This window comes from Arachis stenosperma, chromosome 3 (genome assembly GCF_014773155.1).
Source record: "Arachis stenosperma cultivar V10309 chromosome 3, arast.V10309.gnm1.PFL2, whole genome shotgun sequence".
NCBI lineage: Eukaryota > Viridiplantae > Streptophyta > Magnoliopsida > Fabales > Fabaceae > Arachis > Arachis stenosperma.
The window spans coordinates 159,063,623-159,090,307 of record NC_080379.1 but is presented as its reverse complement, the minus strand read 5'-3'; the positions used below and the strand labels follow the sequence as shown (position 1 = coordinate 159,090,307).

Genomic DNA, 26,685 nt, shown 5'->3' with positions numbered 1-26,685 from the left:
AGGAATAAAAAAGAGTTCAGATACCATATTGGGTTAAACACTTTCAATTGCTACGTCATGTAATCGTTAGACACTCCAGTATAATAATTTATTGTCATATCACTATCACCAAGAAGTAGTTTAGATAGAAAAATGAGAAGGAATCAAATAAGTGTATTTTTTTCAATCTCAAAAACATAAATAGTGTAATTAAAAAATTAAAGACTAAATTGATATATTTCGTGAATTTTAGAGATTATTTTAAAATTAACCCTATTTATTATATTAATTTGATAGATATGAAAAAAATTACTATTAACTTGGAAGAGGATATTTAATTTTATAGCTCGAGTGAAAAAATTAAATGTTCGTTCTTTTCTTTTTTTTTTCTTTGGTTTTTCATTCCTGAAAATATATTCAAATAACCAAGAGTCGGCGCAAACAGAAAAAATAAAAATGTCAACAAGTTACAAGTGCACAGTTATTAGTTAGTAAATGGGATATGAATCTTAAGGTAATTAAAATTAGAGATATAATAACTTTTGTTTTTTTTATCAGTTTAAAATTTTGGAATTAGTGATTTTATAATGTGAACACGAGATATATATGGATAGAAATACTGAATTAAAAACACAACTTTATAATTATTTAAAAAATGATAAAATAGATCTTTAATCTTTTGATTTATGGATATTTAAATTTTTAAATATTTAGAAATATAATTAAATTTTAATTCTTTTTAAAACTTGGACATATTAATCTTTTATGTTCACTTGCGTCTATCAAATTTAACAAAAAAATAAAGCGTAACTTTCATTGTACTTACTTAATTGATACGGACGCACAAGTGAGAGAATTTTTAAAATAGAACAAATTAAGAATCGATGTGCCCAAATTTTAAAGAGATTTTAAACTTAAATATATTTTTAAATTCTTAAAGACTTAAATATCCGTAAACAAAAAAATTAAGGATCAATTTGTTATATTTTCTCTTATTTTTATCATTTTTTTATAATTATATTTTCTATTATTATTATATTTTTTTTCAAATTTTTTGTATAAGAAAAATAAGAGTAAACTAAATTTTTATAATTTGTTTTAGTTTATTTCTCAAAAAAAAAAAAACATATGACAAAAAAAATCTATACAAAAATTCAAACAAATTCCAAAAAAAGTTATTAATTAAAAAAATTATTAAAAATATAATCTCCTCCCATCAGTTTAAATATTTATGAGAAATAATTTCATGGCACCTATAAATTACAAGATAACCAAAACACAACCCAATAAATAAAACATTGGGAATTATCTTTGAATCCACCATTTTTTTTCTTTCGTAAAATAAGCTCTCATCCTCTCAAGTAGTTCTGTACTTTTTTTACTGAGAACAAATCAACATGGGATAATACATTACTACATGAGCAGCAGGTTCCTCTCTGGTTCTGTGATTTCATTGGATTGGCGAAGGCCACTCTCTTATATTCGCATGGTAAGCAACATACTATTCAATATTTATAAAAGTTACCGGCCCTGGGGTACATTTGCAATTTAAGCAAAAAGCTTTACAAATTATATTAAGCAAAGCATTTCATTGGATATGAGGTACAATTCCCTCATGGAGCATAGTGTTTTGAACATTGATGAAAATAGTCTTACCTTTAATTAAGAGAAAGGGTACAAACTTTTTCTGGCATCCATTTCATCAATTATTATTATTACAATAATGAATCAATGCTCCAATTAGTGCACTATTTTCACAAGTCACCTTTGACGTTTCTATGTCCTCAACCTTTACATTAAAATAGACTACCTACTAGTTTTTATAGAACAATTCTTTGTTTGTTCACTTTCTTGCAATAGCATGCTTTCTTCTTCCCATAATTGCATGTGTCCATTGTTAATTCGATACACCACAGTATGACACAAGCGAACTCGTAATGCTTTGGTCACTCACAATGTCACACATCACACCTACAATTTTTCTTAATTATATATAATAGAATGGCAAAGACAGAAAATTTAAACTTGGTACTATCACTACTATTCCCACTTAAAATTTTCTCCATCCTTGAATGACTTAAGCAACATACAAGCTTGACGCAATAATGCTTGTCCCATTTAGGATGGCAACACACCCAAACTGACAGGTACTCACTCTGCTCTTACCTGTTCGAGGCGGGTAATCATCTGCTCCGATATATATATAATATATATAATTTTAATATATAATATGTATAATATATGTAAAATAATTAGTAAATAATTAATAATATTATATTATATTTAAATTTTTAATTTAATTTATGTTATGTATGTAATGATGGTTATATAAATTTTAAAAATTAATTTTATTTATTAGATTTTAATAGTTATAAGGGCAGATAGGGGTGGGACGGGTACCCGCAGAGACGGGTTAAGATTCAACGTTTTACTACCTGTAAATAGAAGCGGAACAGGTTTTACGCGAGTTATTATACTGCGGGACGGGATCGGATAAAGCAAAAATCCACTCATATTCGTCCCGTTGCTACCCCTAGTCCCATTAGCTTGGTTGGAAGGACATTTTGGCGCTAAAACTTTTATATACGGATAATTTCAAAGTAAAATATATATTATTTAATTATTATTTTATAAAAAAATATTTTAAAATTACAAAAAGACAAAACGTTATTAATGTTTTATAAAAAACCCACAACAACATATAACACATAATTTATTACATCATTTTTAAAAAATTTATCACTCATTAACTAATATATATAATTTTTTTATTCAATATAATTTTAAAAGTGTTATATTTTAGTCCTTATTGTTAATTTATAATTTTAATATATTAAGTGCTGACATAATAGATTAAATTGACGTCTTGCCACCTCAATTTAGTTTATTGCATAAATATTTAACTTAACATATCAGAAGAATATGAATTAACCTAACATGCAAAAATGACATCAATATAAGCTAATGCTAATGCGTTTTGAAAACAAATAGAAAATGCAATATTTATTGGAGATAATTATATAATATAAAATTTTTGAATTATAAAATATAACTATTTAAAAAATATACTTAAAATTAATGTGATTTAAACTCTAAATTACGTTATAATGCAATAAATTAGACAATAAATAATAAATTATTATTTATTTCTTATAGACTCAAACCATGTATACAAAATATAAAAAATAAACGATCAAATAATAATTCATGAATACCAACATTCGATTGGTCTAATGAGATGAGGTGTTAGGCTCCTTAAATAAGGCATGCAATACTTTAAATCTGGATGGAAAAAAAAAATAACAATCCATGAATATATTCAAATACATATCACATTTTGATTTGGAACTAATAATCCCAACAAATCTTTGGTCCCCACCCACCACTACATGTGAATGTGATTTAAATATTATGCATTTATGTTGTCTAGTATATACTTGAAGCTAAAAATTGGGGCTTGATGATGGGTCCAAAAGGTGGAGGTATGACTGGTTCTGTTTTATATTGAAATGGGGAAAAAATAAAAATATACGAGGTCAACATTTTAGACGGCAACATCTTTTTATAAATCCACAAAAAAAAAAGATAAATGATTAGGAAAAAAAAGGAGAGGGAATATCATTAATATTTTCAGCGACTTTTTCCAAAATTTAATAATATTATGTAAAATATTATCTAATAGCAATCACTTTATATGATTATGCTTTTCCATATTTGATTATTCTTCCATATGGGAATGCTAATTGCTACATATCCATTCATTTTTGTAGAAACCTTATCTTATGAAGCCACATTATGGGTTCTACATTCTTCTGATGCAAGGTGTGTCATTATTAGAATATATATGGAAGCCAGACATTATGTTTTGGAGGGTACCATCTTATATGAGCTGCTCCAATTTATCAAATACAGGTGTAGTTGCACCAAATATTTGTTATCACTATACTAAGCCCCAGACATTTTTATTTGGACTTTGCATTTTATTGGTCGTCTTTACCATTATCAATTAGGTTGTCTTTCTTTATAAGAATAAGACACTCAATCATAGTTATATATTGAAGTATAAAATTATATTTAAGAAGTAAAATATGAATATAAATATTGTGTTTTGAAATATTGTCAAGAAATTATTATTATTATTATTATTATTATTATTATTATTATTAAATTTTTATAATTATATTTTATTATTTTATTTTTTATTTTAAATTTTATATAAAAATATAGATCATACTTTTTTTTTGTATTTAATTTACCGTCAAATAAAATATAAAAATATTAATTTTTATATTTCTGTCTTTCACTCTTTTGTATCATATTTTTAGCATCTTGTTTTATCTTGTTTTTGAAATTAATGTAACTTTGTGTGTACTAGACTATCTTATATATTAAGTTCATTCTTCAATTAATTTCCAACACGTGGGCACATTTGTTAGTATTGGAAAATAGATATCAAAATTAAAAATATTTTATATATACAAAAAATTAATTATTATATATTATATATATTTATATATTTTATTTCAAACATTTTTAATGCATATTTCGTATATATATTATAACTGCACGTGACTAGTTAGTAATAAATTTTTAATATACATGTAACAGACTTTGTGTCCCAGGTATAACATGTTTCAAAACTACCTTTTATTTTTGGTATTTATACTTATTAGTGCGGGTTCAAATTGCTTTATGCTCGTACGTATTCTTCCAATGTCATAGACTCATATAGTAGCAAATACTTGATATGTATGTTGCATGCATGCAACAAATTAAAAGCAATTAGAATTAACAAATCACTTAATTCATGCTTTCTACAAATTAATCTTAGTTTCGAGAAGTGATTTTAAAAAATAAAAAAATAAAAAAATAAAAGTAATTTTATATTTAGATATTTTATATAAAAATATGAAATAATTATATTTAAATATAATAATATAAAAATATTATTTATTTATTTATTATGTCAGAAATATTTTTTTAAAATAAAAAGATCTTTTAAAAATATAAATTTATAATTTTTAAATTTTTAAATTTTTTATTATATTTATTTTTATTATTAAAATTTTATCAAACATATTAAAAAATACAAAATATATTTTTTATTAAAAAAATATTTTTTTAATAACTGACACCTAAACAAGCACTTAACGTATTTATACCAGTACGCCAACACACTTTGTTAGACGTTCAAATAATGTTTGAAAATTTATGATCAATATTACAATGGACATTGGACAATGTCACGTATAACGTCCTCACTCAACTGAATTGTTTTCTAAGATTAGATGTTAATTGTTAAGAGAAAGTGCTTGTGTGGACACAAGAAGTAAACATTAAATTCGAGAAACTTCCACGTTTTAGATGAATCAGCAAAGATGGTAATGATTGTTGCCTCAACTTTGAATACTATAGAATGTAATGAGTGGAAGCCAATTAGGGGTGGGTCGAAACATCATGCTAACTCAATAATCACACACATTGGCAAATTAATGTTTATCTATAAAGGTTTAATTTATGGTGATTCACGTACAGAATAAATATATACATAAAATATGAAATATGAATATATTTGATAATAAAATTAAATTTTATTTTAAAAGAAAATAAAATTCATTTGATTTATTATTTATTTTTATTCTTTTTGTATTCTCTGTACAATTTTATTTGATAAAGCTGTGATTTGAATTAAAAATAATTAATGGGTTGGAAACAATAATGTTAAAATTATTGTCTAATTTACAAATCAACTTGATTTCAGATAAATATTGATGACAAGTTCACATAGCAATGATAGCATATAAGCTATTTGCCTTGTTACTATAGGCAAACAAATGAGTCATATAAATAATCTGGGCAAAATCAAGGTCCCGTGTATAGTATAAGAAAGGCTCGATATTGTTTTTGGTAAAAGGCTCAATATTTTTGGTTAAGCCCGCCCATATTTTTGTAGTGATGTATTATTCTCTCTAAGGCCATATGTTTGTTTGTTTCCTGGGTTAGAAAAGAAGTGGATTGCTAATGAGAAGTGACAAAAAGATCTCATTCAAGTCCAAAAAAAAAATTTCATTAGGTCGAAGGAAAAAAGTTAGGACTTTTGGTTGAGTGGTAATATATGATGCTTTTTAATTTGTATTCAGGTTTGAACTTTAACAATGGCCAAATAATGAATAGAACTCTTAAATGTGTGTGTGAGTAAGTAATGTACCTGAGTTTGTAATGTCTAAAATTAAAAGTTATCTAATCCATCTAAAACAAATAGAAGATGATAACTACTAGTTTTATCTTCCCTCCTCCTTTTTTCTATACAAAATATCGGTATTGTGAAGATGTGTCAGTACAAGTTTTGAAAAATTTTTTTAGCTACATTAGAAATGTAAGTTTAATTTTAAGTTATGCTTTTTTATTGAAATAAATAAAAAAAACATTATTTCCCTAAATATGCACTCCTGAAAATTGTTACTTAAATGCGTAGTACTATTTCTCGACCACCACCTACGAAATGAGTTTAATCTCCACCTCAAGCCAAGCGCCCACGAATTAGACCAGGGTGTCATTATGTGAAAGGCGCCCAAGAAATGGGCATTTAAGGCAGGACACCTGCGAATTGGGCCATTTCTTAAGAGATACAAACGAAATGGCACCTGAGACATAAAATTGGGAGGCCAGACGCGAGTTGGCCCAAATTCAGTTGTACCCCACACGAATTGGTGCAACTCAGGTGCACCTCCCGCGAAATAGAGCATGGATTTCGCTATATAAAGGGCTGTGGCAGCCAGTTTGAAACCACAGTTGGAAATCATTGTTGTGTCTCCGAGTAATCCATCTCCAACCACTATCTTCCATCTCCAACAACTCTCTCCCATCTCCATCTCTTCACCTTCTTTATAAAATATTCTAATTGGTACGTTGTTGTGTCTATGACTTCTGAAAATGTCTACGTTATCATATATTCTAATGTAAAAATTTCTCATACATCTGAAGGTATTATATTTGTTTGTGACGATCCACTGTGGATAATGATCCCGCCCCAAACATCATTGCAAGAGATGAAAAATGTGATCCTCATGAATACTGGTATGGTCGGAAAGAAGGAAATCACGACGTTGACTAACGGAATGCCAGTTGCAGTCGCCAACTCGTTTGCGTATCAGAAAAATGCAAATTAAACATGACCAACAAGTTTCGATAATGTTTTTTTTTTACCATCGGAGCATTGGAAGTATCTACTCGTTGGAACTATGTGTGAATCTCCAAGATGTTGGAGGAAGCTCCTTTAGTTCCAATAATATAAAACAAGCTCAAAATTTTGGTGCGGCAGATTTGATGCCAGGTCAGGAGATTTTAAGAGCTCGTAGTCCAACATTCAATGCCTCTGTGACGCCTGGTCAGACTGTAGCAAATCGTCGTTCACGTCCCTCCCCTTCTAACCGTGTTGCACACCCAGAAGAAATTGTTGATGGGTTGGCAGAAACTTCTGATGAAGATGAGATCGAAGATGATAGTGGTGAAGAGGTAGAAGTGGTTTCCGAAACCCAACCGGTTTACCGCGAGAGGGATGTTCCGAATCGTGTCAAATCGGTTGGTGTGGGAGGGGGCGGTGGTGGATCTAGCGGTACCTTTACTATCTATCTTTAAATCTCGGTGCCATGATGTCGACCACTACCGCCGAAGACATACTGAGCAACTATGCTTTGTCCGGTGAGATGGAGTTGGAGGTTGGTTTGAAATTTCTGAATAGAGAAACTGTGATGCTTGCTGTAAAGAACTACAACATTTGAAGAAGTACGGAATACAAGGTGGTAGAGTCAGATCAAGCTAGGTATGTCTGCCAATGCAAGCAGTTTAGGGACCAATGTCGTTGGATGGTACGGATTGCGAAGACAAGGGCCTCAAGATTTCTGGTAATTCGAAAATACGAAGGGCCCCACAGTTGTTTGGCAAGCTCCATGTCTCAAGACCATGCTCAGCTTGATAGGAACGTCATCTACCAGCATATATTCCCCATGGTTCATGCAGATGCTACTATTTGCATTAAGGTGTTTCAAGGATCAGTCGAGGTAGCCTACGGGTACAAGGTTTCTTACAAGAAGGTTTGGCACGCAAAGCAGAAGGTAATTACCAAAATTTATGGTGATTGGGAGGAGTCATACGACCAGCTTCGGAGATATTTCAATGCACTGCAAGCTTTTGTTCTAGGTATTTGTTTCAATTAAAAGTTACGGTAATTTATAAGTTGGAGTCCTTATGGTGTGGTTCTAATTAAGTGTAGTCATGCCAGGGACAATTGTTGACCTCCAAACACGACCGAACTATGTCGGCAACACATTGGACCGTCACAGTGTCATGTTTCATCAGGTTTTTTGGTTGTTTCCATCCTGTGTTGAAGCCTTCAAGCATTGTAAGCCACTGGTCTCCATAGACGAAACACACTTGTATGGTAAGTGAACAGGGACCCTGTTGTTGGGCATAGTGCATGACGGGAATAACAACTTCCTGCCCCTTGCTTTTGCGATTGTCGAAAGGGAGAACACAGAGTCGTGGTTCTTTTTCCTTTCAAATCTCAGGAGACATGTAGCAACTCAACCAGGGATACTGCTTATCTCTGATTGGCATGCAGGAATAAAGACTGCTTTAGAGCGGGCTGAGAGTGGATGGGAACACAATGTGTACTGTGTGAGACATATTGCCTCTAACTTCGCAACCAGTTTCAAGAGCAAAGAAGCAAAAAGGCACCTAGTCAACGCGGCGTATTCTAAGACACAAGAGCAGGCACAATACTACATTGAGTTAATTAGCACGAGGATCCGGTGTCTTCCCCGCAAATGATGGCCTGGATTCGAGGGTTAGAGCCGTCGAAGTGGCTGCAACATCGTGACGAGGGCCGACGATACAGGCACATGACATCCAACTTGTCGGAATGTATCAACTCTGTTCTCAAGGGAACCCGTAACCTTCTAGTTTGTGCTATTGTGAAGTATACTTACCATCGTCTTAATTAGGGATAGAAATAGGCCAGGCGGCCTGCCAGGAGCCTGCAGCCTAGCCTGACCTATTATAAAATAGGCACAGACTCAAACTTTTGTAAAAGCCTTAATATGTTAATAGGTCAAGCTCAGGCTTGCTAATTAGTCTTATTGGCCTATCAGGCCTGCTTGGCCTATTAAAATATAATTAAATATATAAATTATTTTATTATTATTATTATATTATTAGATTTTTTAAATTTATTATATTTTAAATACTTTAAGAGTTTAAAAATTCTTGTAAATATTAAATATGATATATTACTTATAAATATTTTTATTAAAAAAATAATTTTTAAAATAATATTTTTTTATAAAAAAAAAGTTTATCAGGCCTTCTAACAAGCTACAGGCCAGGCTAGACTGAATAACATACCAAGCTTAGTACTTTAAAAAAAGTCTATAACAGACTGCAGGCCAGGTCCAGGCCAATTAACTACATAATAGGCCAGGCCTGTTAAGAGTAAAGCCTGACCTGGCCTGACCTATTTCCACTCTTAGTCTTAATGCATTATTTGTCAAGAAGGGTCGCAAGGCACAGGTCAAGTTTTTTCGCATGAGGTCAAATTTTTTTGCAATTCCTGCAGAAAGCTATACTGGCAAACAGAGAAGGTATTTCCCAGATGCTTGTGATTTCATATGACAGAGCCACGTCTATCTTCACAGTCGATGAGATAGCAGCCGTCGGGGTCCAGTCGTGTTTCAGGGTTTACTTAGAACATGGTAGATGTGACTGTGGATACTTCCAGGCGTTACACTATCCATGTGCTCATGCGTTGGCTGCATGTGCACACGCAAGGCTTGATTGTCAGCCTTATGTCACGCCAGTCTATCGTGTTGAGAGCGTGTTTTGGGTTTACCAGATGGAATTTTCTCCAATGCCAGACGAGGAGTTGTGGCCTCCATACGAAGGTAAACGGATCGCTTCCAATCCCCATCTCCAAAGAACAATGGAAGGAATGTTATCGGTGCACGGATCATATAATGCGTCAGGTGCGGATAGGAACCTCCGGGTCCTGTCGAATACCACCTATAGTAATCTTGGCTGGGACGCAGGGTCTCGGCGTGATCAATCTGCAGTCGATATGACTCGGTATGGCGGCTAGCCCATACCTCAAACCAAGTTGACAGGCGTACGGGCCACCAACGGAGGATTCAGCAGTCCTTGTTTGCCCCCAAATTGACGCAACACTCTGTCGATATTTAGAATCTCAATCCACCAGAATAATATCAGCGGTACAACCGAGGTGTAGAAATCTCTATGTGGAGCACCAAGAAATTCAGCGGGCACTCTTGACAGAATACGAGGTTCCATATACGGCAACCAATTAAACTACACGGAGAGTGACATAACGTTAACACATATTTAGACGAACACCATAGATAAATTTCAACAAAGGCTAAACCAGACCTCGTCCACTTGTAGGTTGTCCAACCTTAGTCGGTGCCTCAGAAGGCATTGCTCAGCGTAGTTATTATGTCCCTTCTTGCCCGCCTACCTGAGAAAAAATCAGTATGTGCAAATAAGTTGTATAGTTAACAATAAATCGAAATTTATGACATAACGAAACTAAACAGGATATGCCATATGATACCACACCTTGTAGCTAATGGAAAACTATACAGCGTCGCCACCTCTGGTGCCCATAATGATAGCCTGTAATAAATCTATGACATTAACAACATATGACAACCAGCCATACCTTCGACATTGTAATCTATTGCCAAGCACATGGCTCGATATAGCCAGCAAAGACATGTGCTACTCCAACTATAGGTACTGATGGCATCAAAATCAACCAACAGAGATAGATACTGAACGTGGACTGTGTTGTTGGCCTTGTCTAGCAGTAGCATGCTGCCCAACTAATACAGAATGTAACAACAGGCATACTGAATTAGGACATCATCTATTACGTCAAGCGGCATCTGTTGAAGACGAGTTCTAAGTCACTTCAGCTTTATGTTATATTTCGTTGTCCCTACATGCCCGGCTGGGACATCACCAAGTAGTTCTTGGCACCATTGTCATATATCTCTCTGATGACCTTAGAGTACCACTGACAGGCTCCCCATCAATAGGTAAACCTAACTGCATTGCCACATCCTCCAGTGTAATGGTACACTCACCCCACGGGAGGTGAAATGTGTGCGTCTCGAGTCGCCATCTCTCAATAAAGGCGCTTATTAGTGGATTATCATACTCGAAATGCTTTATTAATGAAGCATAATAAAATCTTGCTCGTCGTAAATATAGTTCAAGCCTCTGTCGCCTGACATCCATACTTGGATCCGGCGGCTCCGACATGAAAACATCCACAAGTGTGCCATACGGTGTCAGAACACGTGCGGGCTGCATAAAAGAAACATGAAGAGCACCCTTAAAATTACACTGGCCGATATTAAATAACGCCAAAATTATTTAAACTGAAAAAAGTAGAAACAAAATTGACAACAAAGAATCACTGAAACTAACCTTGTGAATCAAATGCGCAATAATATAAACCTCGTCTATCTGATTTAAATTTTCCTGGACGTTACTACAACTACCGTCGCCCATGTTACACTTTTCTAATCAAATCACAACATAAAATTATTAATCAAAACACACTTTTTTTCCTCTCCTCCACGGTTTATGATTTTCCTCCCTCTCTTCCACCGATTTTCATTTCATGCTGCACTTGGTCCCTCCCCTCCTCCCTTTTATATACACACCAAGCCACTTTCCATACCATGCCACAATATGTACCCAATGCATGCTTGTATCGGACTGCAACAACCTGAAACTTGCAGCCTTCACCACAAACCTGCACCATTTCGTTGCTGCCGCCATGGGCTTGGTCATTTCATGGGCGCTGCAACAGATGTGACCCAACTCGTGGATGCCAGAAGCGGGATGCTCTATTTCGCATGCGCCTCCTTTAATGTTGCCATTTCGCTGCTGCCTCCAGTGATGTGCAGTCCTCCATTTTACGGGTGGTAGGATTGAAATGGTGGTTAACGCTTCTCCTGTCAGCTTTGGATCCATTTCATCGGGCATGTATAAAATGGTTGCTAAACCCATTTCGTGGGTGGTTGCCGAGAGATGGTGCTATGCATTTAGGTAACAGTTTTCAAGGGTGCGTATCTACGGAAATAATATTTTTGTTTTATTTATTTCAATAAAAAAGTCCATATATGCGAATACTCGATTTTATTCTAATTTTTTCTCCCCTACTGTAGGTTATTTTGGGTATTTTAATGTTAAAAGAAGTTACTATATTTTCATTCATAATAATGATATAAGTGCGCCATTATTTTGATAAAAAAAGATATTTTTTCAATGAATTTTTTTTAGCGTGTGTACCAAATTTCTAGTAATAAAAATAAAAAGTATTAGAAAAATAAAAAATATTTTTTTGACAAGCTGTAATTTACATTTTTTTTAAAAGATCTTTTTTCTTTAAAAAAAAGATGTTTTTCATATAATAAATAAACAAAAAATACTTTTATATTGTTATACCCAAACATAATTGATAGATAAAAAGATTTTTTTATATGAGATAACTAAACATAAAATGACTTTTACTTTTCTATAAAATCTTTTAAAAAAAAATATTTTTTTTAAAAAAAACTCACCCAAATAAGCCCTAAATACCATAAAATTAAATCAGGAATTAATCCTCACACAAAATTATATTTACTTATTATCTCAACATTTAATCACCATCCACGCCCATAGTTAATAAAATTGAATAAGATCTTTTTAAATTTTAACACAATAAGCGTAAATATTTTTTTAATAGATATTATAAAGTGTGATTTTTTATTATATATCTTTAAATAGAATTAGAAAATATTATACAATAAAAATTTATATTTAATAATATCAATTTATAAAAAAAAAGTATTTTACACATTGAGCCAAACTAGAAGTATTAAAAATGAATGAGGAAGAGAAGAAAACAAGGGGTAAGGGTGGGAAATCCCATATAATATTTGACCGTTGTTGATTCTATGTAGAGTGTAGAGTGCAGAGTACCTGTGTGTAAGTTGCAGTGGTCCTTTTCCCTTTTTGCTGGCCCCACACCACATCCATTGGTCTGTTTTCATATCATATGCTTTACAGTTACAAGTTACAAGACAAAATCCTAAAGCCAAACTCTCCTACTTTAACGGCTACCACACAGTTAACCATAAATAATACCAATTTATGTAGTCATTTACATGCACATACACCTTTAACAAATTATCATATTTGTTGAATCCAAATACTTAAAAGAAGTGCAAACATAAAATATTACTCACTCTCCTTTCCTTGGTCCTTGCAATCTGGTTTCGTTTTCTGCTGACTCTGCTTCTTTGCAGCATTCATTTGGATTCCTTAACCATTTTTATTTTTCTGACACCTTTCTTTTCCCCACTTGCATTGCTCCTTCAATCCCATATTGTATAACATAACATCACTTCTTTTGTTTTGTTTCTCTCTCATTCACATTATCACATATATCACCTTCTTCCTCTTTCCATTGTTGAGTTTCTCAACCCGGAGGACATGGCTCTGCATTCTTATCTTCTTCTCCTTCTTCTTCTTCAAATCTCTCTACTTGCAGCTGATGAAGGTGAGTACTGAGTAGTGCCCTCTTCTATTACTTTCTTTTATCTTCTTTGCTGCTGTGCTTTCTCTCAACATGGGTGTTTTCTTTATCAAGGGATAAAGATTAGTTTTTTTTTTCCCATTCACATTCTCTTGATGTTTGAACCGTTCATTATAGCATTAACATTCCCCTTTGGAATAAAAACATATTATTTCTCATGAGTTGGCCTTCATTGTTAAGTGTGCTCTGAAAGTGAAAACTACATTTGCTTCATTCTCCAGAGGTGGATTTTGGGATGAGTTCTTCTCTTGCCTGCTCTTTAACACTGTATTAGGTCCAAGCAACTACTAATTATTCTACTTCTATTAATGCTTTTCTCTTTGTGATTTATCTTAGGGTAGGGAGTGTGTTAAGAATACTAGTCATGGAAGAGTTGTTAGTGTTTTTAATGTATTTCCACATTTGAATGAAAGAACGAAGTTATAAAAAAGATATCCCCATGTGCACATAGCACAACCCTTTTTATTTACTTGTTGCATATTTTCTTTTAGAATGAAAATAATGAGAGGGTGGATATGCATTTGTTCTTTGATCTTCTTCTTGAATGATAATTTATGTGGTCCACCTCTAATCATTCAGATACATTAAATAAAGAAGGAGACCTCAGTTTGTTGGTTTTGTTCTCCTTTCAAGTTTCAATTCAATAACTTATGGTCTTCACCTTATGTTAAATGGAACATGATGCTGATTTGTGTTTGTTTTTTACCACCTTTGAAGCATTCATTGGAGTGAACATTGGAACATCTCTCTCAGACATGCCTCATCCAACACAAGTAGTAGCACTTCTTAAATCACAGCAAATTCACCATGTTCGGTTGTATGATGCTGACCAAGCCATGCTCATTGCACTTGCAAAGACAGGAATTGAAGTTTCTGTCTCTGTCCCCAATGAAGAACTCTTAGCAATTGCCCAATCAAATTCCACAGCTGCCAATTGGGTTTACCGAAATGTTGTAGCACATTATCCATCCACTAACATAACATCAATTTGTGTTGGTTCTGAGGTTTTAACCACACTTCCTAACGTTGCAAAAATCCTAGTCAATGCCGTTAAGTACATTCATTCAGCTCTTGTCGCTTCGAATCTGGATCGCCAGATCAAAGTTTCCACACCCCTTTCGTCTTCCATGATCCTCGATTCGTTCCCTCCTTCCCAAGCCTTCTTTAACCGCTCCCTGAATCCTATCTTGATTCCAATGCTTGATTTCTTGCAATCAACTGGCTCCTATTTAATGCTCAACATTTACCCGTACTATGATTACATGGAATCTAACGGGGTGATTCCACTGGACTATGCACTCTTCAAGCCTCTGCCTCCCAACAAAGAAGCCATAGATTCCAACACACTTGTACACTACACCAATGTGTTTGATGCTGTGGTGGACGCGGCATATTTCGCCATGTCCTTTCTAAACTTCACCAATATCCCGGTGGTGGTGACGGAGACAGGATGGCCTTCCAAGGGCGACCGGAACGAGCCGGACGCAACATTAGACAATGCAAATGCATATAACAGCAATCTCATCAAACATGTTTTAAACATGACAGGAACTCCCAAGCATCCGGGGATAGCCATTAGTACTTACATCTATGAGCTCTACAATGAGGACACAAAAGCAGGGCCATTGTCTGAAAAGAACTGGGGATTGTTTGATGCAAATGGAAAACCTATTTACATATTGCATCTCACAGGGTCAGGAGCAGTTTTGGCTAATGATACTACAAATCAAACTTACTGCGTTGCCAAGGATGATGCTGATCCCAAGATGCTGCAGGCTGGAATAGATTGGGCTTGTGGACCTGGCAAGGTGGATTGCTCTCCATTGCTTCAGGGCCAACCCTGCTATGAACCCGACAATGTGGTTGCACATGCTAACTATGCTTTTGATACTTACTACCATTTGATGGGAAGGTCTTCTGAAGCCTGTAACTTCAATCAAATGGCTACAATTTCTACCTCCAATCCAAGTAAGTTACTGTTTATTACATCAAAATTAAGATTATAAATGTTGGGTTTGATTTGTTTTGGCATTTTTGTATATAGTTATGTAACTAATGACATTGTTAACGAATGCAGGTCACGGTTCTTGTGTATTTCCGGGAAGGTAAGACATATTGCCTTTTTTATGCTTCATTTCATTAATAATATGTTTTTTTTTGTCTTTGTTGATTTTATTTGTAAATATGTGCAGTCTCGGCAAAAATGGAACCTTTGATAATGTGACAGCAGCATCAATGAACTCAACAAGTTTAGATTCTTCTGCTAACAATGTTCATAGAAGCCTTGTATTGGTGATAGGAGTAGTAGTAACATGGGGAGTGGTTTTGCTATGATACATTCCTTAAGGTATCATATGCTCCTCATTAGATTATTCTGTGAAAAATGATGATGATGTTGCAATCTCAAACTTCAAAGTCCAAAGTGGTCTGGTCCATTCAACTTTGTACTAGAATATCGTTTGACAGTTGACAAGGCATTAACTAGGCCAATTTTTTTTTGGAAGCCTTTCTTCTTTTTTTCAATGTAAGATGTGATCGGATAATACAATTCAATATTCCAGCCTGTAAATTAAGTAGGATTTAAGGAAGGACTAGGTGGCTGCCATTTGCCAAAGCGTTTCCTTCACCTTCAAAACATGTATAAAGAATATTCTTCATTGAATTTTCCAGATGGAAAAAAAAGGGGGAAAAAGTTATTAAAAAAAAAGCTAGGAAGATTGGAAACACTAAATAAATAAATAACATTTGTCTTGATGCCTTTTTTATTTTATTTCTTTATTATTGACCGCTTAATCCAGGCTTAATCCAGGTACAAGTTTACAATTTACAAAGATTTAGATCTTCTAAATTTTGAATATCATTTTAGAGAATAAAATGTGATCTTTTATTTTTTGAATAGTTTTTCTCTCATATTTTTTCTTGGTTTCGCCTATAAAATAAATGGTAAAACATTATTACATTTTATCCTCTAAAATAAAAAATTCAAAATTTAGAAGATTCAAATTCGTTCATAAAATAGCAAAGTGATACAGAAAATAATTAAATAAAAAAGTCTTTTTATTTGAAAGAAGGATATAGAATGAGCGTTGATTTTGTATGTTCATATTGATATTATTTACTTTGATCAAATAATTTAGTCAATACCAACTCCATTGCATGGTATTACGTGTGTGTTCTTAAGATTTGTATAAATATAGGATTAGGTTGAAACCTAATAAAACAGAAAATAAAAGAAAGAGATTCTGAAATCTAGTATCTTATTAATGACTCGTTGTCATCAGTCATTAGCCATTATTACAGATCAGAGATGTTTAATGGAAAAAGCTAAACCCGGTTGTCAGCGATGTATGGTTGGTACGGCGGATTTTGCTAAACACAATAACAATACTGCCAATGAGAAATGCTTTTTATGACTATATCGCCATCTTTGATTCTTTGGTTTGAAGAAGGACATTTTTATTAACCACAATTAACATTTCTCCTTAAAATTGATAACCTTTTACCTTTAAATTTTCTTAATATAATACTTATTTTTTAAGAGTTCATATTCATGTGTTTGGATAATATTTTAAATATTAAGTTTAAAAATGAATTATTTTTACTAATATGATAATAATAATTATTTGTGTAAATTTTTTATTTTAATATTATATGAAAATTAAATTCTTTATTTATTTACATTAGAACAATAGTTACATTCTTATATTATATCTGTGTAACCTTTAAAGTCATGAATTCGAATGTAATATTAAATTAAACTAAATACATATAGTATTGGATAGTTTGCGCTACATTTACTCTATTTTTATGTTGTCATTAAATTTACGATCATATATATAGAAAAAGAATAGAATTAGCATAAAAGTAGCAGCCAATGTCCAATGAGGTATGGCAATGCTCTTTGGTGTTAAACAAAAGTTACCACTTAATGCACAGGCAAATAGAATAAAAACCACAATCCTGTAGTTGAAGACAAGTATCAGAACAGTAAACACATTTTCGGAGTATTTAAACAAGAATGAGGGGCCAAAGATCAGAAGCTGCTATGCCTATTCTGTCATAATCTCACTCTCTCTCTCATCCAGCTCCTATAAACAACCCTCTCACACTCGAAGCTTCCATTCCATGTGCTGATGTGCACAACAACCGCCACCCCCTTAACCCCCCAATTAAGGATTTAAGATTCCAAAACACTAGACAATACAAGTCACAACTCAGCACACAAAAGCACATAAGAAGAAGAAGAAAACACACTCTTCCAAGTTAAACATCTTCCTTTCTTCAACCATCCGCAAACTCCAAACTTGCGACCATATTCGGAGACCCATTTGACCAAAACATCCGAAACCAATGTCAGTGTCATGTGGGGTGGAGTGCGTCTTCGTGCTCGGCTGCGCACGCTGGCTGTGGAAGCGCTGCACATACATCGGCTCTTACGACAGCGCCACGTGGACCGCCGCCACTCCCGACGAGTTCGAGCCCGTCCCCCGCCTCTGCCGCCTCATCCTTGCCATCTACGAGCCCGATCTCCGCCGTCCTACCCACTATGAGCCCGCCGGCGGCTACCGCGTCGACCCCGATTGCGTCGTCAAGCGTGTCGGCCACTCTGAAACCCAAGGCCGCGTGCCGCCGTATCTCATATACGCCGACCACCAGCACCGCCAGATCGTGCTCGCCGTCCGCGGCCTCAACCTCGCCAAAGAGAGCGACTACAAGCTCCTTTTGGATAACCGCCTTGGGAAGCAGGTTTGTATTTGGATTTGGAATAACATTTATTTATTCAACTTAGTAATATACTAATATTGCTTGCAGCTATAAGAAAACTAATGCTCAAACTTTGTTATGAATTGATTAATCAATGTTCCTTCTAATAATAAGAAGAAAAACTGTTCATATTAGGTATAGATTACTAACGAGCGCGTAAATCAGCTGGCTGGGGGCTGAGCTAGGTACGAGAGGTTTGAATTGCCTATGTCTGGTTTTGATTATAAAAAAGAAAAATTGTTTTAGTTGAATCTGCCTATAAGGACTCATAATCTATTAAAGGACATGTTGAATTATTATAGACTATGATGAATATTTTTATATGCCTTGGGCTTAATTGTTGGAAACTTGGACACTTTTTTATTCAGGATGAATGTAGCTATTGCATAAAACCTTGATAGTGTTTACTACTTACCAAATATGTTACAGATGTTTGATGGCGGGTATGTTCATCATGGTTTGCTGAAATCGGCGGTTTGGTTGCTGAACCAGGAATCGGAGACCCTCAAGAAGTTGTGGGTGGATAATGGTTGCAGCTATGATATGGTATTTGTGGGGCACTCCCTTGGTTCCGGGGTTGTGTCGTTGCTGACTATACTGGTGGTGAATCATAGGGAGAGGTTGGGAGGGATACCAAAGGAGAAGATTCGGTGCTATGCCGTTGCTCCTGCAAGGTGTATGTCACTCAATTTGGCTGTCAAGTATGCCAATGTCATACACTCTGTTGTACTGCAGGTAACGAATCAAATTCTATTCGATACTCCTGCTTGTGTTCCTGCTAATATAGTGCTAGTGTGTCACAATCATGACAATTCTTGAGAAGACAAATTATTATATGGCATTACTTTGTTTATTCTAAAGCTAGAATTTGTGTTTCTATGTTAATCTGGCGAGGAAGATATTCTATATCAACAAGCTTTTTCTTCTCCCCAACAAGCTTTTTGTTACTAATCTCAATGGAATTGAAAAGATGCTCATTTAATTGCTTATTCAACTTTCTGATCATTGACAATGTTGATTCTAATTAGTAATTATAGTTGCTTTTATTCTTCTTCAGGACGATTTCTTGCCAAGAACAGCCACTCCATTGGAAGATATATTCAAATCCATATTCTGGTTAGTAATGTCCTTCATCCTATAACGGCAATGTGGGAGCACTATTGTTTTCAACTTTCAAGTGCATGTAATTTGTTCTCCATTCATATTTTTAATCTTTGTTGAGTGGAGTAAATTATCACAATGATCTCTTAAACCAGGCCTTGATGATTTAAACAGCTTGCCCTGCTTATTATTCTTGGTTTGCTTGAGGGACACCTTCATACCAGACGATAGAAAGCTTAGAGATCCAAGGAGACTTTATGCACCTGGACGAATGTACCATATTGTTGAGAGAAAATTTTGCAGGTATTCACTTCCGTACACTCTTGTTTATAGTAAACGCCCAATATTCCCAAATATTGTGGGAATTTCCCTTTCTTCTCCCTTGGTAATTCTCGTTTTGATTGTAGTAAGGAATATATACCGCAAGGATGTAGTTAATCAGATATAGTAACAACACAACTTTGAGCGATTTTGTTTTTTGTTAATATTTTTTGGGTTCTACCTACCTAGAAAAATACTTCAAAAACAATAATAAAATTATAGAAAATCTTGGTTTATGATTGAGGAGTTTGTATAGGATTTGTGTTACTTTACCCAATTGTAGTAACGTAGACGGTTTGCGATAGAGCATATAATATATCAGTAAATAGTCGAATTAGTCTCTGAAATATCACTCATTCTCCAAATTAGTTCTCGAAAGATTTTTTTAATCAAATTTGTCCTTCAAAGATTTTAAATTAGTAATGTTAGTCCTTTTGTCACTTTCATTGCTAATGACGTCATAATTTGCTGATGTGGTATGTTAAGTGACATCACAACACACACCTAGTAGTCCTAATTGGCGGCTAACATGGTAAGTTTATGAAATTAGATCAAATTAATCCCAAATTGAGGGATTTTAATGCCTAAAGTTCTCCTCTCAATTAGACAACTAGATTTTGATTTGATCTATTTCATAAACTTGTTATGTTAATAATCAATTGAGACTCTTAGGTATGTGTTGTAGTGTCACTTAAAGTGCTACATTAGCAATTTTGACACTATCAACAAAGAAAGTGATGAAAGGACTAATATGATTAACTTAAAATATTTGAAGGATGAATTTGGTTAAAAAAATCTTTCGGAGACCAATTTAGAGAACAAATGATCTTTTAGGTACGAATTTGACCATTTATTCGATAATATATTGTAATATAATTCCTAATTTCTTGGTAAACACAGATGTGGGAGATTTCCTCCTGAAGTGAGAACTGCCATTCCTGTTGATGGAAGATTTGAGCATATCGTCTTATCCTGCAATGCAACATCAGATCATGGAATTATTTGGATCGAAAGGGAGGCAGAGAAAGCTCTACAAGTAAGGAAATTTAGTGTGAGAGTGCCATTTGCTGTTTGTGTTGATCTATTAGTTAGTATATTTGCGTGCGATATGCTGTCATTCTGTTAATAAAAGTAATGTATTTTTTGTTTCTCTTGCAGCAAATGAAGGAACATAGTACCGAAACTGTGATAGTCCCTCCATCGGTGCAAAAGTTCGAGAGATTGCAGACCATAGAGAAAGAACATAGGAATGCTTTGGAAAGAGCTGTTAGCTTGAATGTACCCCATGCGGTGGATGCTGCAGAGAATGAACCGGGTGAACACAATGAAGCCGAGACAGGTAGCACTAGTGACGGGAAAGAAGCCTCAAGTTCTGAATCAAGAACAAGTGGTAGAAGACCAAACTGGGATGATGTTGTCCAAAAGCTTTTAAAGAAGAAGAATGAGCCAGAAGATGTTGCAAATTTGCCACAATAACATCTTCTAAGTGAGAATTTTTTTTTTTCCAACCGCTTTTTGCTATTTTTAGATAATTCAGTGTTTGTATAATGTAAAAGGTAAAATGATGGTGTGTACAGCGTTACGAGAAATTATTTGTAATTTTAAGATTAATATGACGGCAAGTGCTGTCTCAAAATCCAATGTTTTGATCATGAAATAAAATGTTAAAACTGTGAATATCGATCAATCTTTTTCAAACCTTTCTAATTTTGGATGAACCGAACACACAAAAGGTTGCTGCACATAGTGGGATGCATGATTTGCTAGATACTCTTTAAGAAAATGGTTTATCAAAATTTTGTATGACTAAAACCATAAAAGTACCAAATTTATCTGTATATAGTTATGTACTAATGCTATATCCTATGAGAATTTGTGTATTCCCGAAATGTATATTATTGTATTTTAATAGCGACGGCATTAATCGAAGACCTACAAGTACATTTTTGGCGTCCATAAATTGAAAATGTCTACATTGATAGATAGAAGATAGAACGAGGATTATATCAATCAATGCATAAAAGAGGCACTCGATGCAAACATGGCTTAAGGTATTAAGGAACGACCCACACTCAGACTGCGATTGAAAAGAGATTCAAACAGACACAGAAATTAGAAAAATGAAACTAAAAATCTCTATATTATTAATTATATTTAATGTAAAATATACAACATTTAATTGCATCTTAATATCTATTTAATTCAAAATAAATATAAAAATAAATAAAAGTATTTACTAAAACACCTTCAAATGTTAAAATTTCAATTCCCATATTTAGAAATTTCAATCCCATATGTTCCTCCTTTAATACTGAAAGCCCTGGAATTGTGTTTCAAAATTAAAATTTTAATTCCAGTTTTTGACCACTAAACACAAAAGCAATTGCAATTTACACCAATAATAAAAATGAGCAGGAAAAATATCATCCAACAACTTTTAAAAGTCATTCAGCCTCTAACGAGATAATGTCGCAAAACAAGTAGGCATCTCATAGCAGTGTAGGATATATAATAACGGCAGACTACTGATTTTGTACAAGGACATACTACATGGCAAATATTAGCCGGTACTACGAGGTTATTATCTTCACTGCTTCCTCAGAACTGCATGGCATCAGCATGATAGTTCTCCAATTCTTTATCAAGTTGCTCGACTGACTTCTCAACAGCATCCTTTTTCCCACGGCCTCGGACGCCGGCCCTGCCACGCCCCCGACCTCGACCTCGTCCATTCCCACTCCTTGGGGGGCCGCCACGATGTCCCCAACTGTAAGTAAACCAATAGAAACAAGGTATTCAGTAGCTAATATAATAAGCTTGAACAAAATTTAAACAAGTCAAAATTGGATTATGGCAAAAGGAAAATATGGCGAGGTACTTTTTGCTAATATGATTGCATATCAAAAGGCCATCCGTTATCAAATACACGCCTTCACTATGCAGTATCATATGATCAGAGAATAAAGTAAATCTAACACAAGCATCTTCTCCAAACTCGAGAAAATGAACAAGTAAATAATAAACCCAACAGATTTTAACATCTGTGGCAGAAACATCAAATTAAAACTATCATAAGCATCCCATCTACATTTAATTGTAAACTGAAGGTTTAGAGACCAAGTTAGATCAAAAGCAATAGCTAACCTTGCTTTGACTTGCTTTGACAATGGTAGTAAAAGATAAATATAATGCCTATGAAGTTCATACACACATGCCATTGAGGAATCATAGTAATATCAACATAGTGCAATTGCAAATCTAACAGACTTACCCAGCACCAATGCCAGCACCACGATTAGGGACAGCAGGACCTCCACCTCGCCCTCCTCTTGGCCTGCAAACACTCTTAACATCAGCTCACAATTTGAAGTAGTACGTACTTTTCCATCAACATGGAAAGATATAGGCTTATATGTTTGAAGGATGGCGATATCAAGGGTTGAAATAGTACTTGACATTTTCACAATTCCAAAATGAGAAAGGCATAATTAGTTGATTACACAAAAGATGCAGAGACATGGACATGGCCATATAGATGTGTCAAACACGTCTATTGCTAATTAATGTAACTTACGCCATCACAACAGTCCGTTTCCTCTGCCCATTAACTCCAGTGACATTCACACGAGCCGTTACAGGTAACTCTGCATTGGCACCAACAATCTCAATCTTCATAGGTTTCCCATCCAAAAGGACATTGTTATATCGTTTAAGAGCAGCAAATGCATCACTTCTTCTAGTATAAACAACTTCTGCAGAACCCTGTAAAGAAAAAGATAAATGAGAACTTCCAAAATGCTACTACATTCTAAAACTCGTTTTGCAGAGATTAGGCTTCGAAATCTGTTAGCATTCGGCAACCTCAAGGCTTCCAATTTGGAACAAATAAATTGAGAACTGTATTTTGTCAATCCACAAGTTCTTAAGAAATTAATTTAGCAGCCTACGTAACTTCAATTCTTCTGGATGTGTTAAGGTATATACTTCTCCGTTTTTCAATGAGATAGATTACCAAATAAAGGCATGCGAACAATTTTATACAACATTGTTGAACTTCAAAAGATATGACAAACCATGTTATTGCATGGTTAAACTGGGAAAGAAAAGATGTCACATTTTGCATATTGTAACCCATTCCCAAATTGCCCAACAAATAGAATGGAACAAAAGGGGAAAAAAACAGCATCAACTTTTAAAATGAAAAATCTGATGCTTACACTTTGATGCCCATTTTTGTCATAATGAACAGCATAGCGCTTCAACTCTCCAAGCTCAGCGAAAAGTTCCTGAGTTGCAAATCAAGTTTCAAGTGGATGTCCAGAGAAATTGGCTAGAAATAGAGGCTAAGGGAGCTTATGATATGATACGATATGATGCAATATGTACCCTTATGTCTTCATTGGTTACTCCATGGTCCAAGTTCGACACATACAACTTGGTGCCAACTTCAATTCCTTGTATGCCAGCAGCTCGAAGGCTATCTTCAAATAAATCATGCTGCCATGGAAAAGGCCTGGCTCTGCGAATGGACTGGCCAAAGCAAAGAGAACACATTCCAGAGTGGCATAAGAACACATCAGATTATGACCACAAAAAAGACATTCACCATTCTTCAAGATTAGTCAGAGCAGGATAATCCCCAGAAAATAAACAAAACATGTTGTTCATGAAGTGGATCTGCCCATGGCAAAGTATTCAAAAAACATACCCATACTCAAGAATTTTCTAGGTAAAAAGACACAAAACGGGGAGTAACAATTCAACCCACTGCATACAAGCTGGTGCTACGCTATAAGTGAGAACTCCAGTTCTGATGTTAAGCGAAAAGCTCCTTTTGCAAAATACCATGAAATTGGGAAGTAAACTGAACTCTTGCACCACCAACTTAGCAGTAGGATCCACCAAAACAGTCCATAGATACCAAGCAAACATTTAATCATCTCATCTAAATGAAATGGATTAGCATGGTTTAGAGATTTTAGCCCCGCTTATAGTTTATATCATTTTTGTGCTACAGGTAAGAACTCCATTTTGAAATTCAACTAATGAAGTTCATTCACATAATATGCCAGGAATAACCAAAGAACTCCTGCACACATCAGAGATCGTAGCAAAGCCCCCAAAATCAAAAGCAAAAACAACTCTTAGGTGCATATTAATTGTAACATGGTACTATGACAAGAGCATTGATGATGCAAAATGATCGAGCATGAGCTTCTCCATGGATCATATACTAAAGTAGGAGTTCCTCCTGGTTTTGAGTTTCTATATTGCAGAATCCTCTCATAATTAGTTTTAATAGTATTCAGAATCTCAAGCACATGTATAAGGGTCCATGTTTTTGAGCTTGCCTTGGCGATGGCATAAGACGATGGCCGAGCATTAACCATTAGAGGACCTCTGCGAGCAGCACCAGTCATTCTTCCAGCACTAACAGCACCAGTCATCATTCTTCTACCATTAACAGTACCATTCATTCTCCCACCACCAAGAGTCCCGCTTGCTCCACGGCCAGAACGGGCTCTACCACGTCCTCTAGCTCTCCCTCTGTTACTCCTGTTCTTTATTCTATCATCAAGTGACATGTCTAAGGAAGATGCCATTGATCTTAATTCTTCCAGAAATGTCAACAAAGTTGGCCTGTTAAAAAGAAGGATGAAGCCAAGTTAGATATATAAAATATCACTACCCTAATGAGGAAAAAAAATGTAAAATTTAACAACAAAGAATAAATAAACCAAGAAAAAGTTATGTTCCTACAAGATTCGGTTATCCAATAATCAATATCGTCAATTTCATAACCACATTTGAAACACATCTAGCTGTCAGACCCCACAAAAACTTCAATGATTATCTTTTTAAAGTGAGCATTCTGTTAAAACTACCCTAACAGTTCAGATACGTCCCGGTTTCCATGGAAGACTGTCCTCATATTTTGACATAGAGAGAAACAACGAATAATCTGCTAAAAGACAAACATTTTCCTATGTTTTCCGACAATACAAACGCACATGATTTTCCACAAATAATCCAGCTTCCGGCTGAACAACCGTATCAAAACCGTAACCTTAATAATATCAAATCAAAGCATTTCAGCACCGTATTTAGAATGCAATAGAAGGATAATAAGCAAATCAAGTCACGATATTAGTTCAGAATTCTAGTCTCCTGGAACAGACATAAAAAATACACCAGATTAGAAACCGAAACCCTAACCTACTCACATGGCGCGCAGACACAATAATAACAAATTGAAGAGGGGAATTTTACCTGGAGATGGGAAGAGAAGTGAGGAATGTATACGAAGAACGCAATGGAGTGTATGAAGCGTAAATCTGTGAAGAGTGAGAGAGGGAAAGAGAGGTTATGCGCGTGAGTGTGTGTTTTTGGGGGGGCAAGATCTCGAATCGGAGGCAGTGAATAACGAGAGGCGAATTAGGGTTTCTAATGAAAGAGAAGGGAAGGATCCATGCTTATTGGTAATAACAGAGAAGGGGGTTGTAGGGTTTCCGCGATGCAGCACGAGAAACGAGTAACACTGCGATTTTTTGGTCTAATTTATCACTTCTTATATATATTAGCGTAATTGCTTGGCCCCTCGGAAAAGCCGTGTTTTTTTTTTTTGGGGTTGTCCAGTGCCCATTCAGGGGCCCCCTTGTCATTTTGCTTTTCTTAATGCAGTGTGCAACTGTGCTAAGGGCGAAGATTCAAAAATAACTTTTTTTAGTTTTTTGGATTTATGAAAATGATAGGTAGTAATGTTTTATACAATTTTTAAAATTAAATTATAATTTTTTTAAAAGTTATTTAGAAATTTATAAAAAATTAAAAAAATAAATTCTCTTATAATAATAAAT

General features: G+C 34.5%; 3 protein-coding genes across 3 annotated transcripts; 2 read left to right on the top strand and 1 right to left on the bottom strand.

Annotated features, from left to right (window-relative positions):
* The first annotated feature begins 13,493 nt into the window (after window positions 1–13,493).
* Window positions 13,494–16,321, top strand: LOC130970157 (glucan endo-1,3-beta-glucosidase 2-like). Its single transcript, XM_057896154.1, has 4 exons — window positions 13,494–13,606; window positions 14,360–15,610; window positions 15,720–15,747; window positions 15,835–16,321. Exons 1-4 carry the CDS (start codon window positions 13,540–13,542, stop codon window positions 15,974–15,976), a joined length of 1,488 nt encoding a protein of 495 aa, XP_057752137.1. The 5' UTR covers window positions 13,494–13,539; the 3' UTR covers window positions 15,977–16,321.
* A 1,308-nt stretch (window positions 16,322–17,629) lies between these two features.
* LOC130966959 (uncharacterized) lies at window positions 17,630–21,508 on the top strand. Its single transcript, XM_057891780.1, has 6 exons — window positions 17,630–18,388; window positions 18,836–19,141; window positions 19,464–19,522; window positions 19,682–19,810; window positions 20,729–20,864; window positions 20,987–21,508. Exons 1-6 carry the CDS (start codon window positions 17,993–17,995, stop codon window positions 21,302–21,304), a joined length of 1,344 nt encoding a protein of 447 aa, XP_057747763.1. The 5' UTR covers window positions 17,630–17,992; the 3' UTR covers window positions 21,305–21,508.
* Window positions 21,509–22,249: 741 nt separating this feature from the next.
* On the bottom strand, window positions 22,250–26,368 carry LOC130966960 (THO complex subunit 4D). The gene is made up of 7 exons (XM_057891781.1): window positions 26,099–26,368; window positions 25,180–25,468; window positions 24,215–24,358; window positions 24,046–24,114; window positions 23,403–23,590; window positions 23,100–23,162; window positions 22,250–22,595 (listed from the first exon to the last, which is right to left on the bottom strand). Exons 2-7 carry the CDS (start codon window positions 25,429–25,431, stop codon window positions 22,427–22,429), a joined length of 885 nt encoding a protein of 294 aa, XP_057747764.1. The 5' UTR covers window positions 25,432–25,468; window positions 26,099–26,368; the 3' UTR covers window positions 22,250–22,426.
* Window positions 26,369–26,685: the final 317 nt, after the last annotated feature.

What these genes read in the sequence shown, in the direction of transcription:
- LOC130970157 (XM_057896154.1), top strand. Translation starts at nt 13,540, where the DNA reads ATGGCTCTGCATTCTTATCTTCTTCTCCTTCTTCTTCTTCAAATCTCT. An exon ending in AATTTCTACCTCCAATCCAA is followed by an intron (nt 15,611 to 15,719) that starts GTAAGTTACTGT and finishes TAACGAATGCAG; the next exon opens with GTCACGGTTCTTGTGTATTT. An exon ending in TCTTGTGTATTTCCGGGAAG is followed by an intron (nt 15,748 to 15,834) that starts GTAAGACATATT and finishes AAATATGTGCAG; the next exon opens with TCTCGGCAAAAATGGAACCT.
- LOC130966959 (XM_057891780.1), top strand. Translation starts at nt 17,993, where the DNA reads ATGTCAGTGTCATGTGGGGTGGAGTGCGTCTTCGTGCTCGGCTGCGCA. An exon ending in ATATTCAAATCCATATTCTG is followed by an intron (nt 19,523 to 19,681) that starts GTTAGTAATGTC and finishes TGATTTAAACAG; the next exon opens with CTTGCCCTGCTTATTATTCT. An exon ending in GTTGAGAGAAAATTTTGCAG is followed by an intron (nt 19,811 to 20,728) that starts GTATTCACTTCC and finishes TGGTAAACACAG; the next exon opens with ATGTGGGAGATTTCCTCCTG.
- LOC130966960 (XM_057891781.1), bottom strand. Translation starts at nt 25,431, where the DNA reads ATGGCATCTTCCTTAGACATGTCACTTGATGATAGAATAAAGAACAGG. An exon ending in TAACCAATGAAGACATAAGG is followed by an intron (nt 24,115 to 24,214) that starts GTACATATTGCA and finishes TTTGCAACTCAG; the next exon opens with GAACTTTTCGCTGAGCTTGG. An exon ending in AAACGGACTGTTGTGATGGC is followed by an intron (nt 23,163 to 23,402) that starts GTAAGTTACATT and finishes GAGTGTTTGCAG; the next exon opens with GCCAAGAGGAGGGCGAGGTG.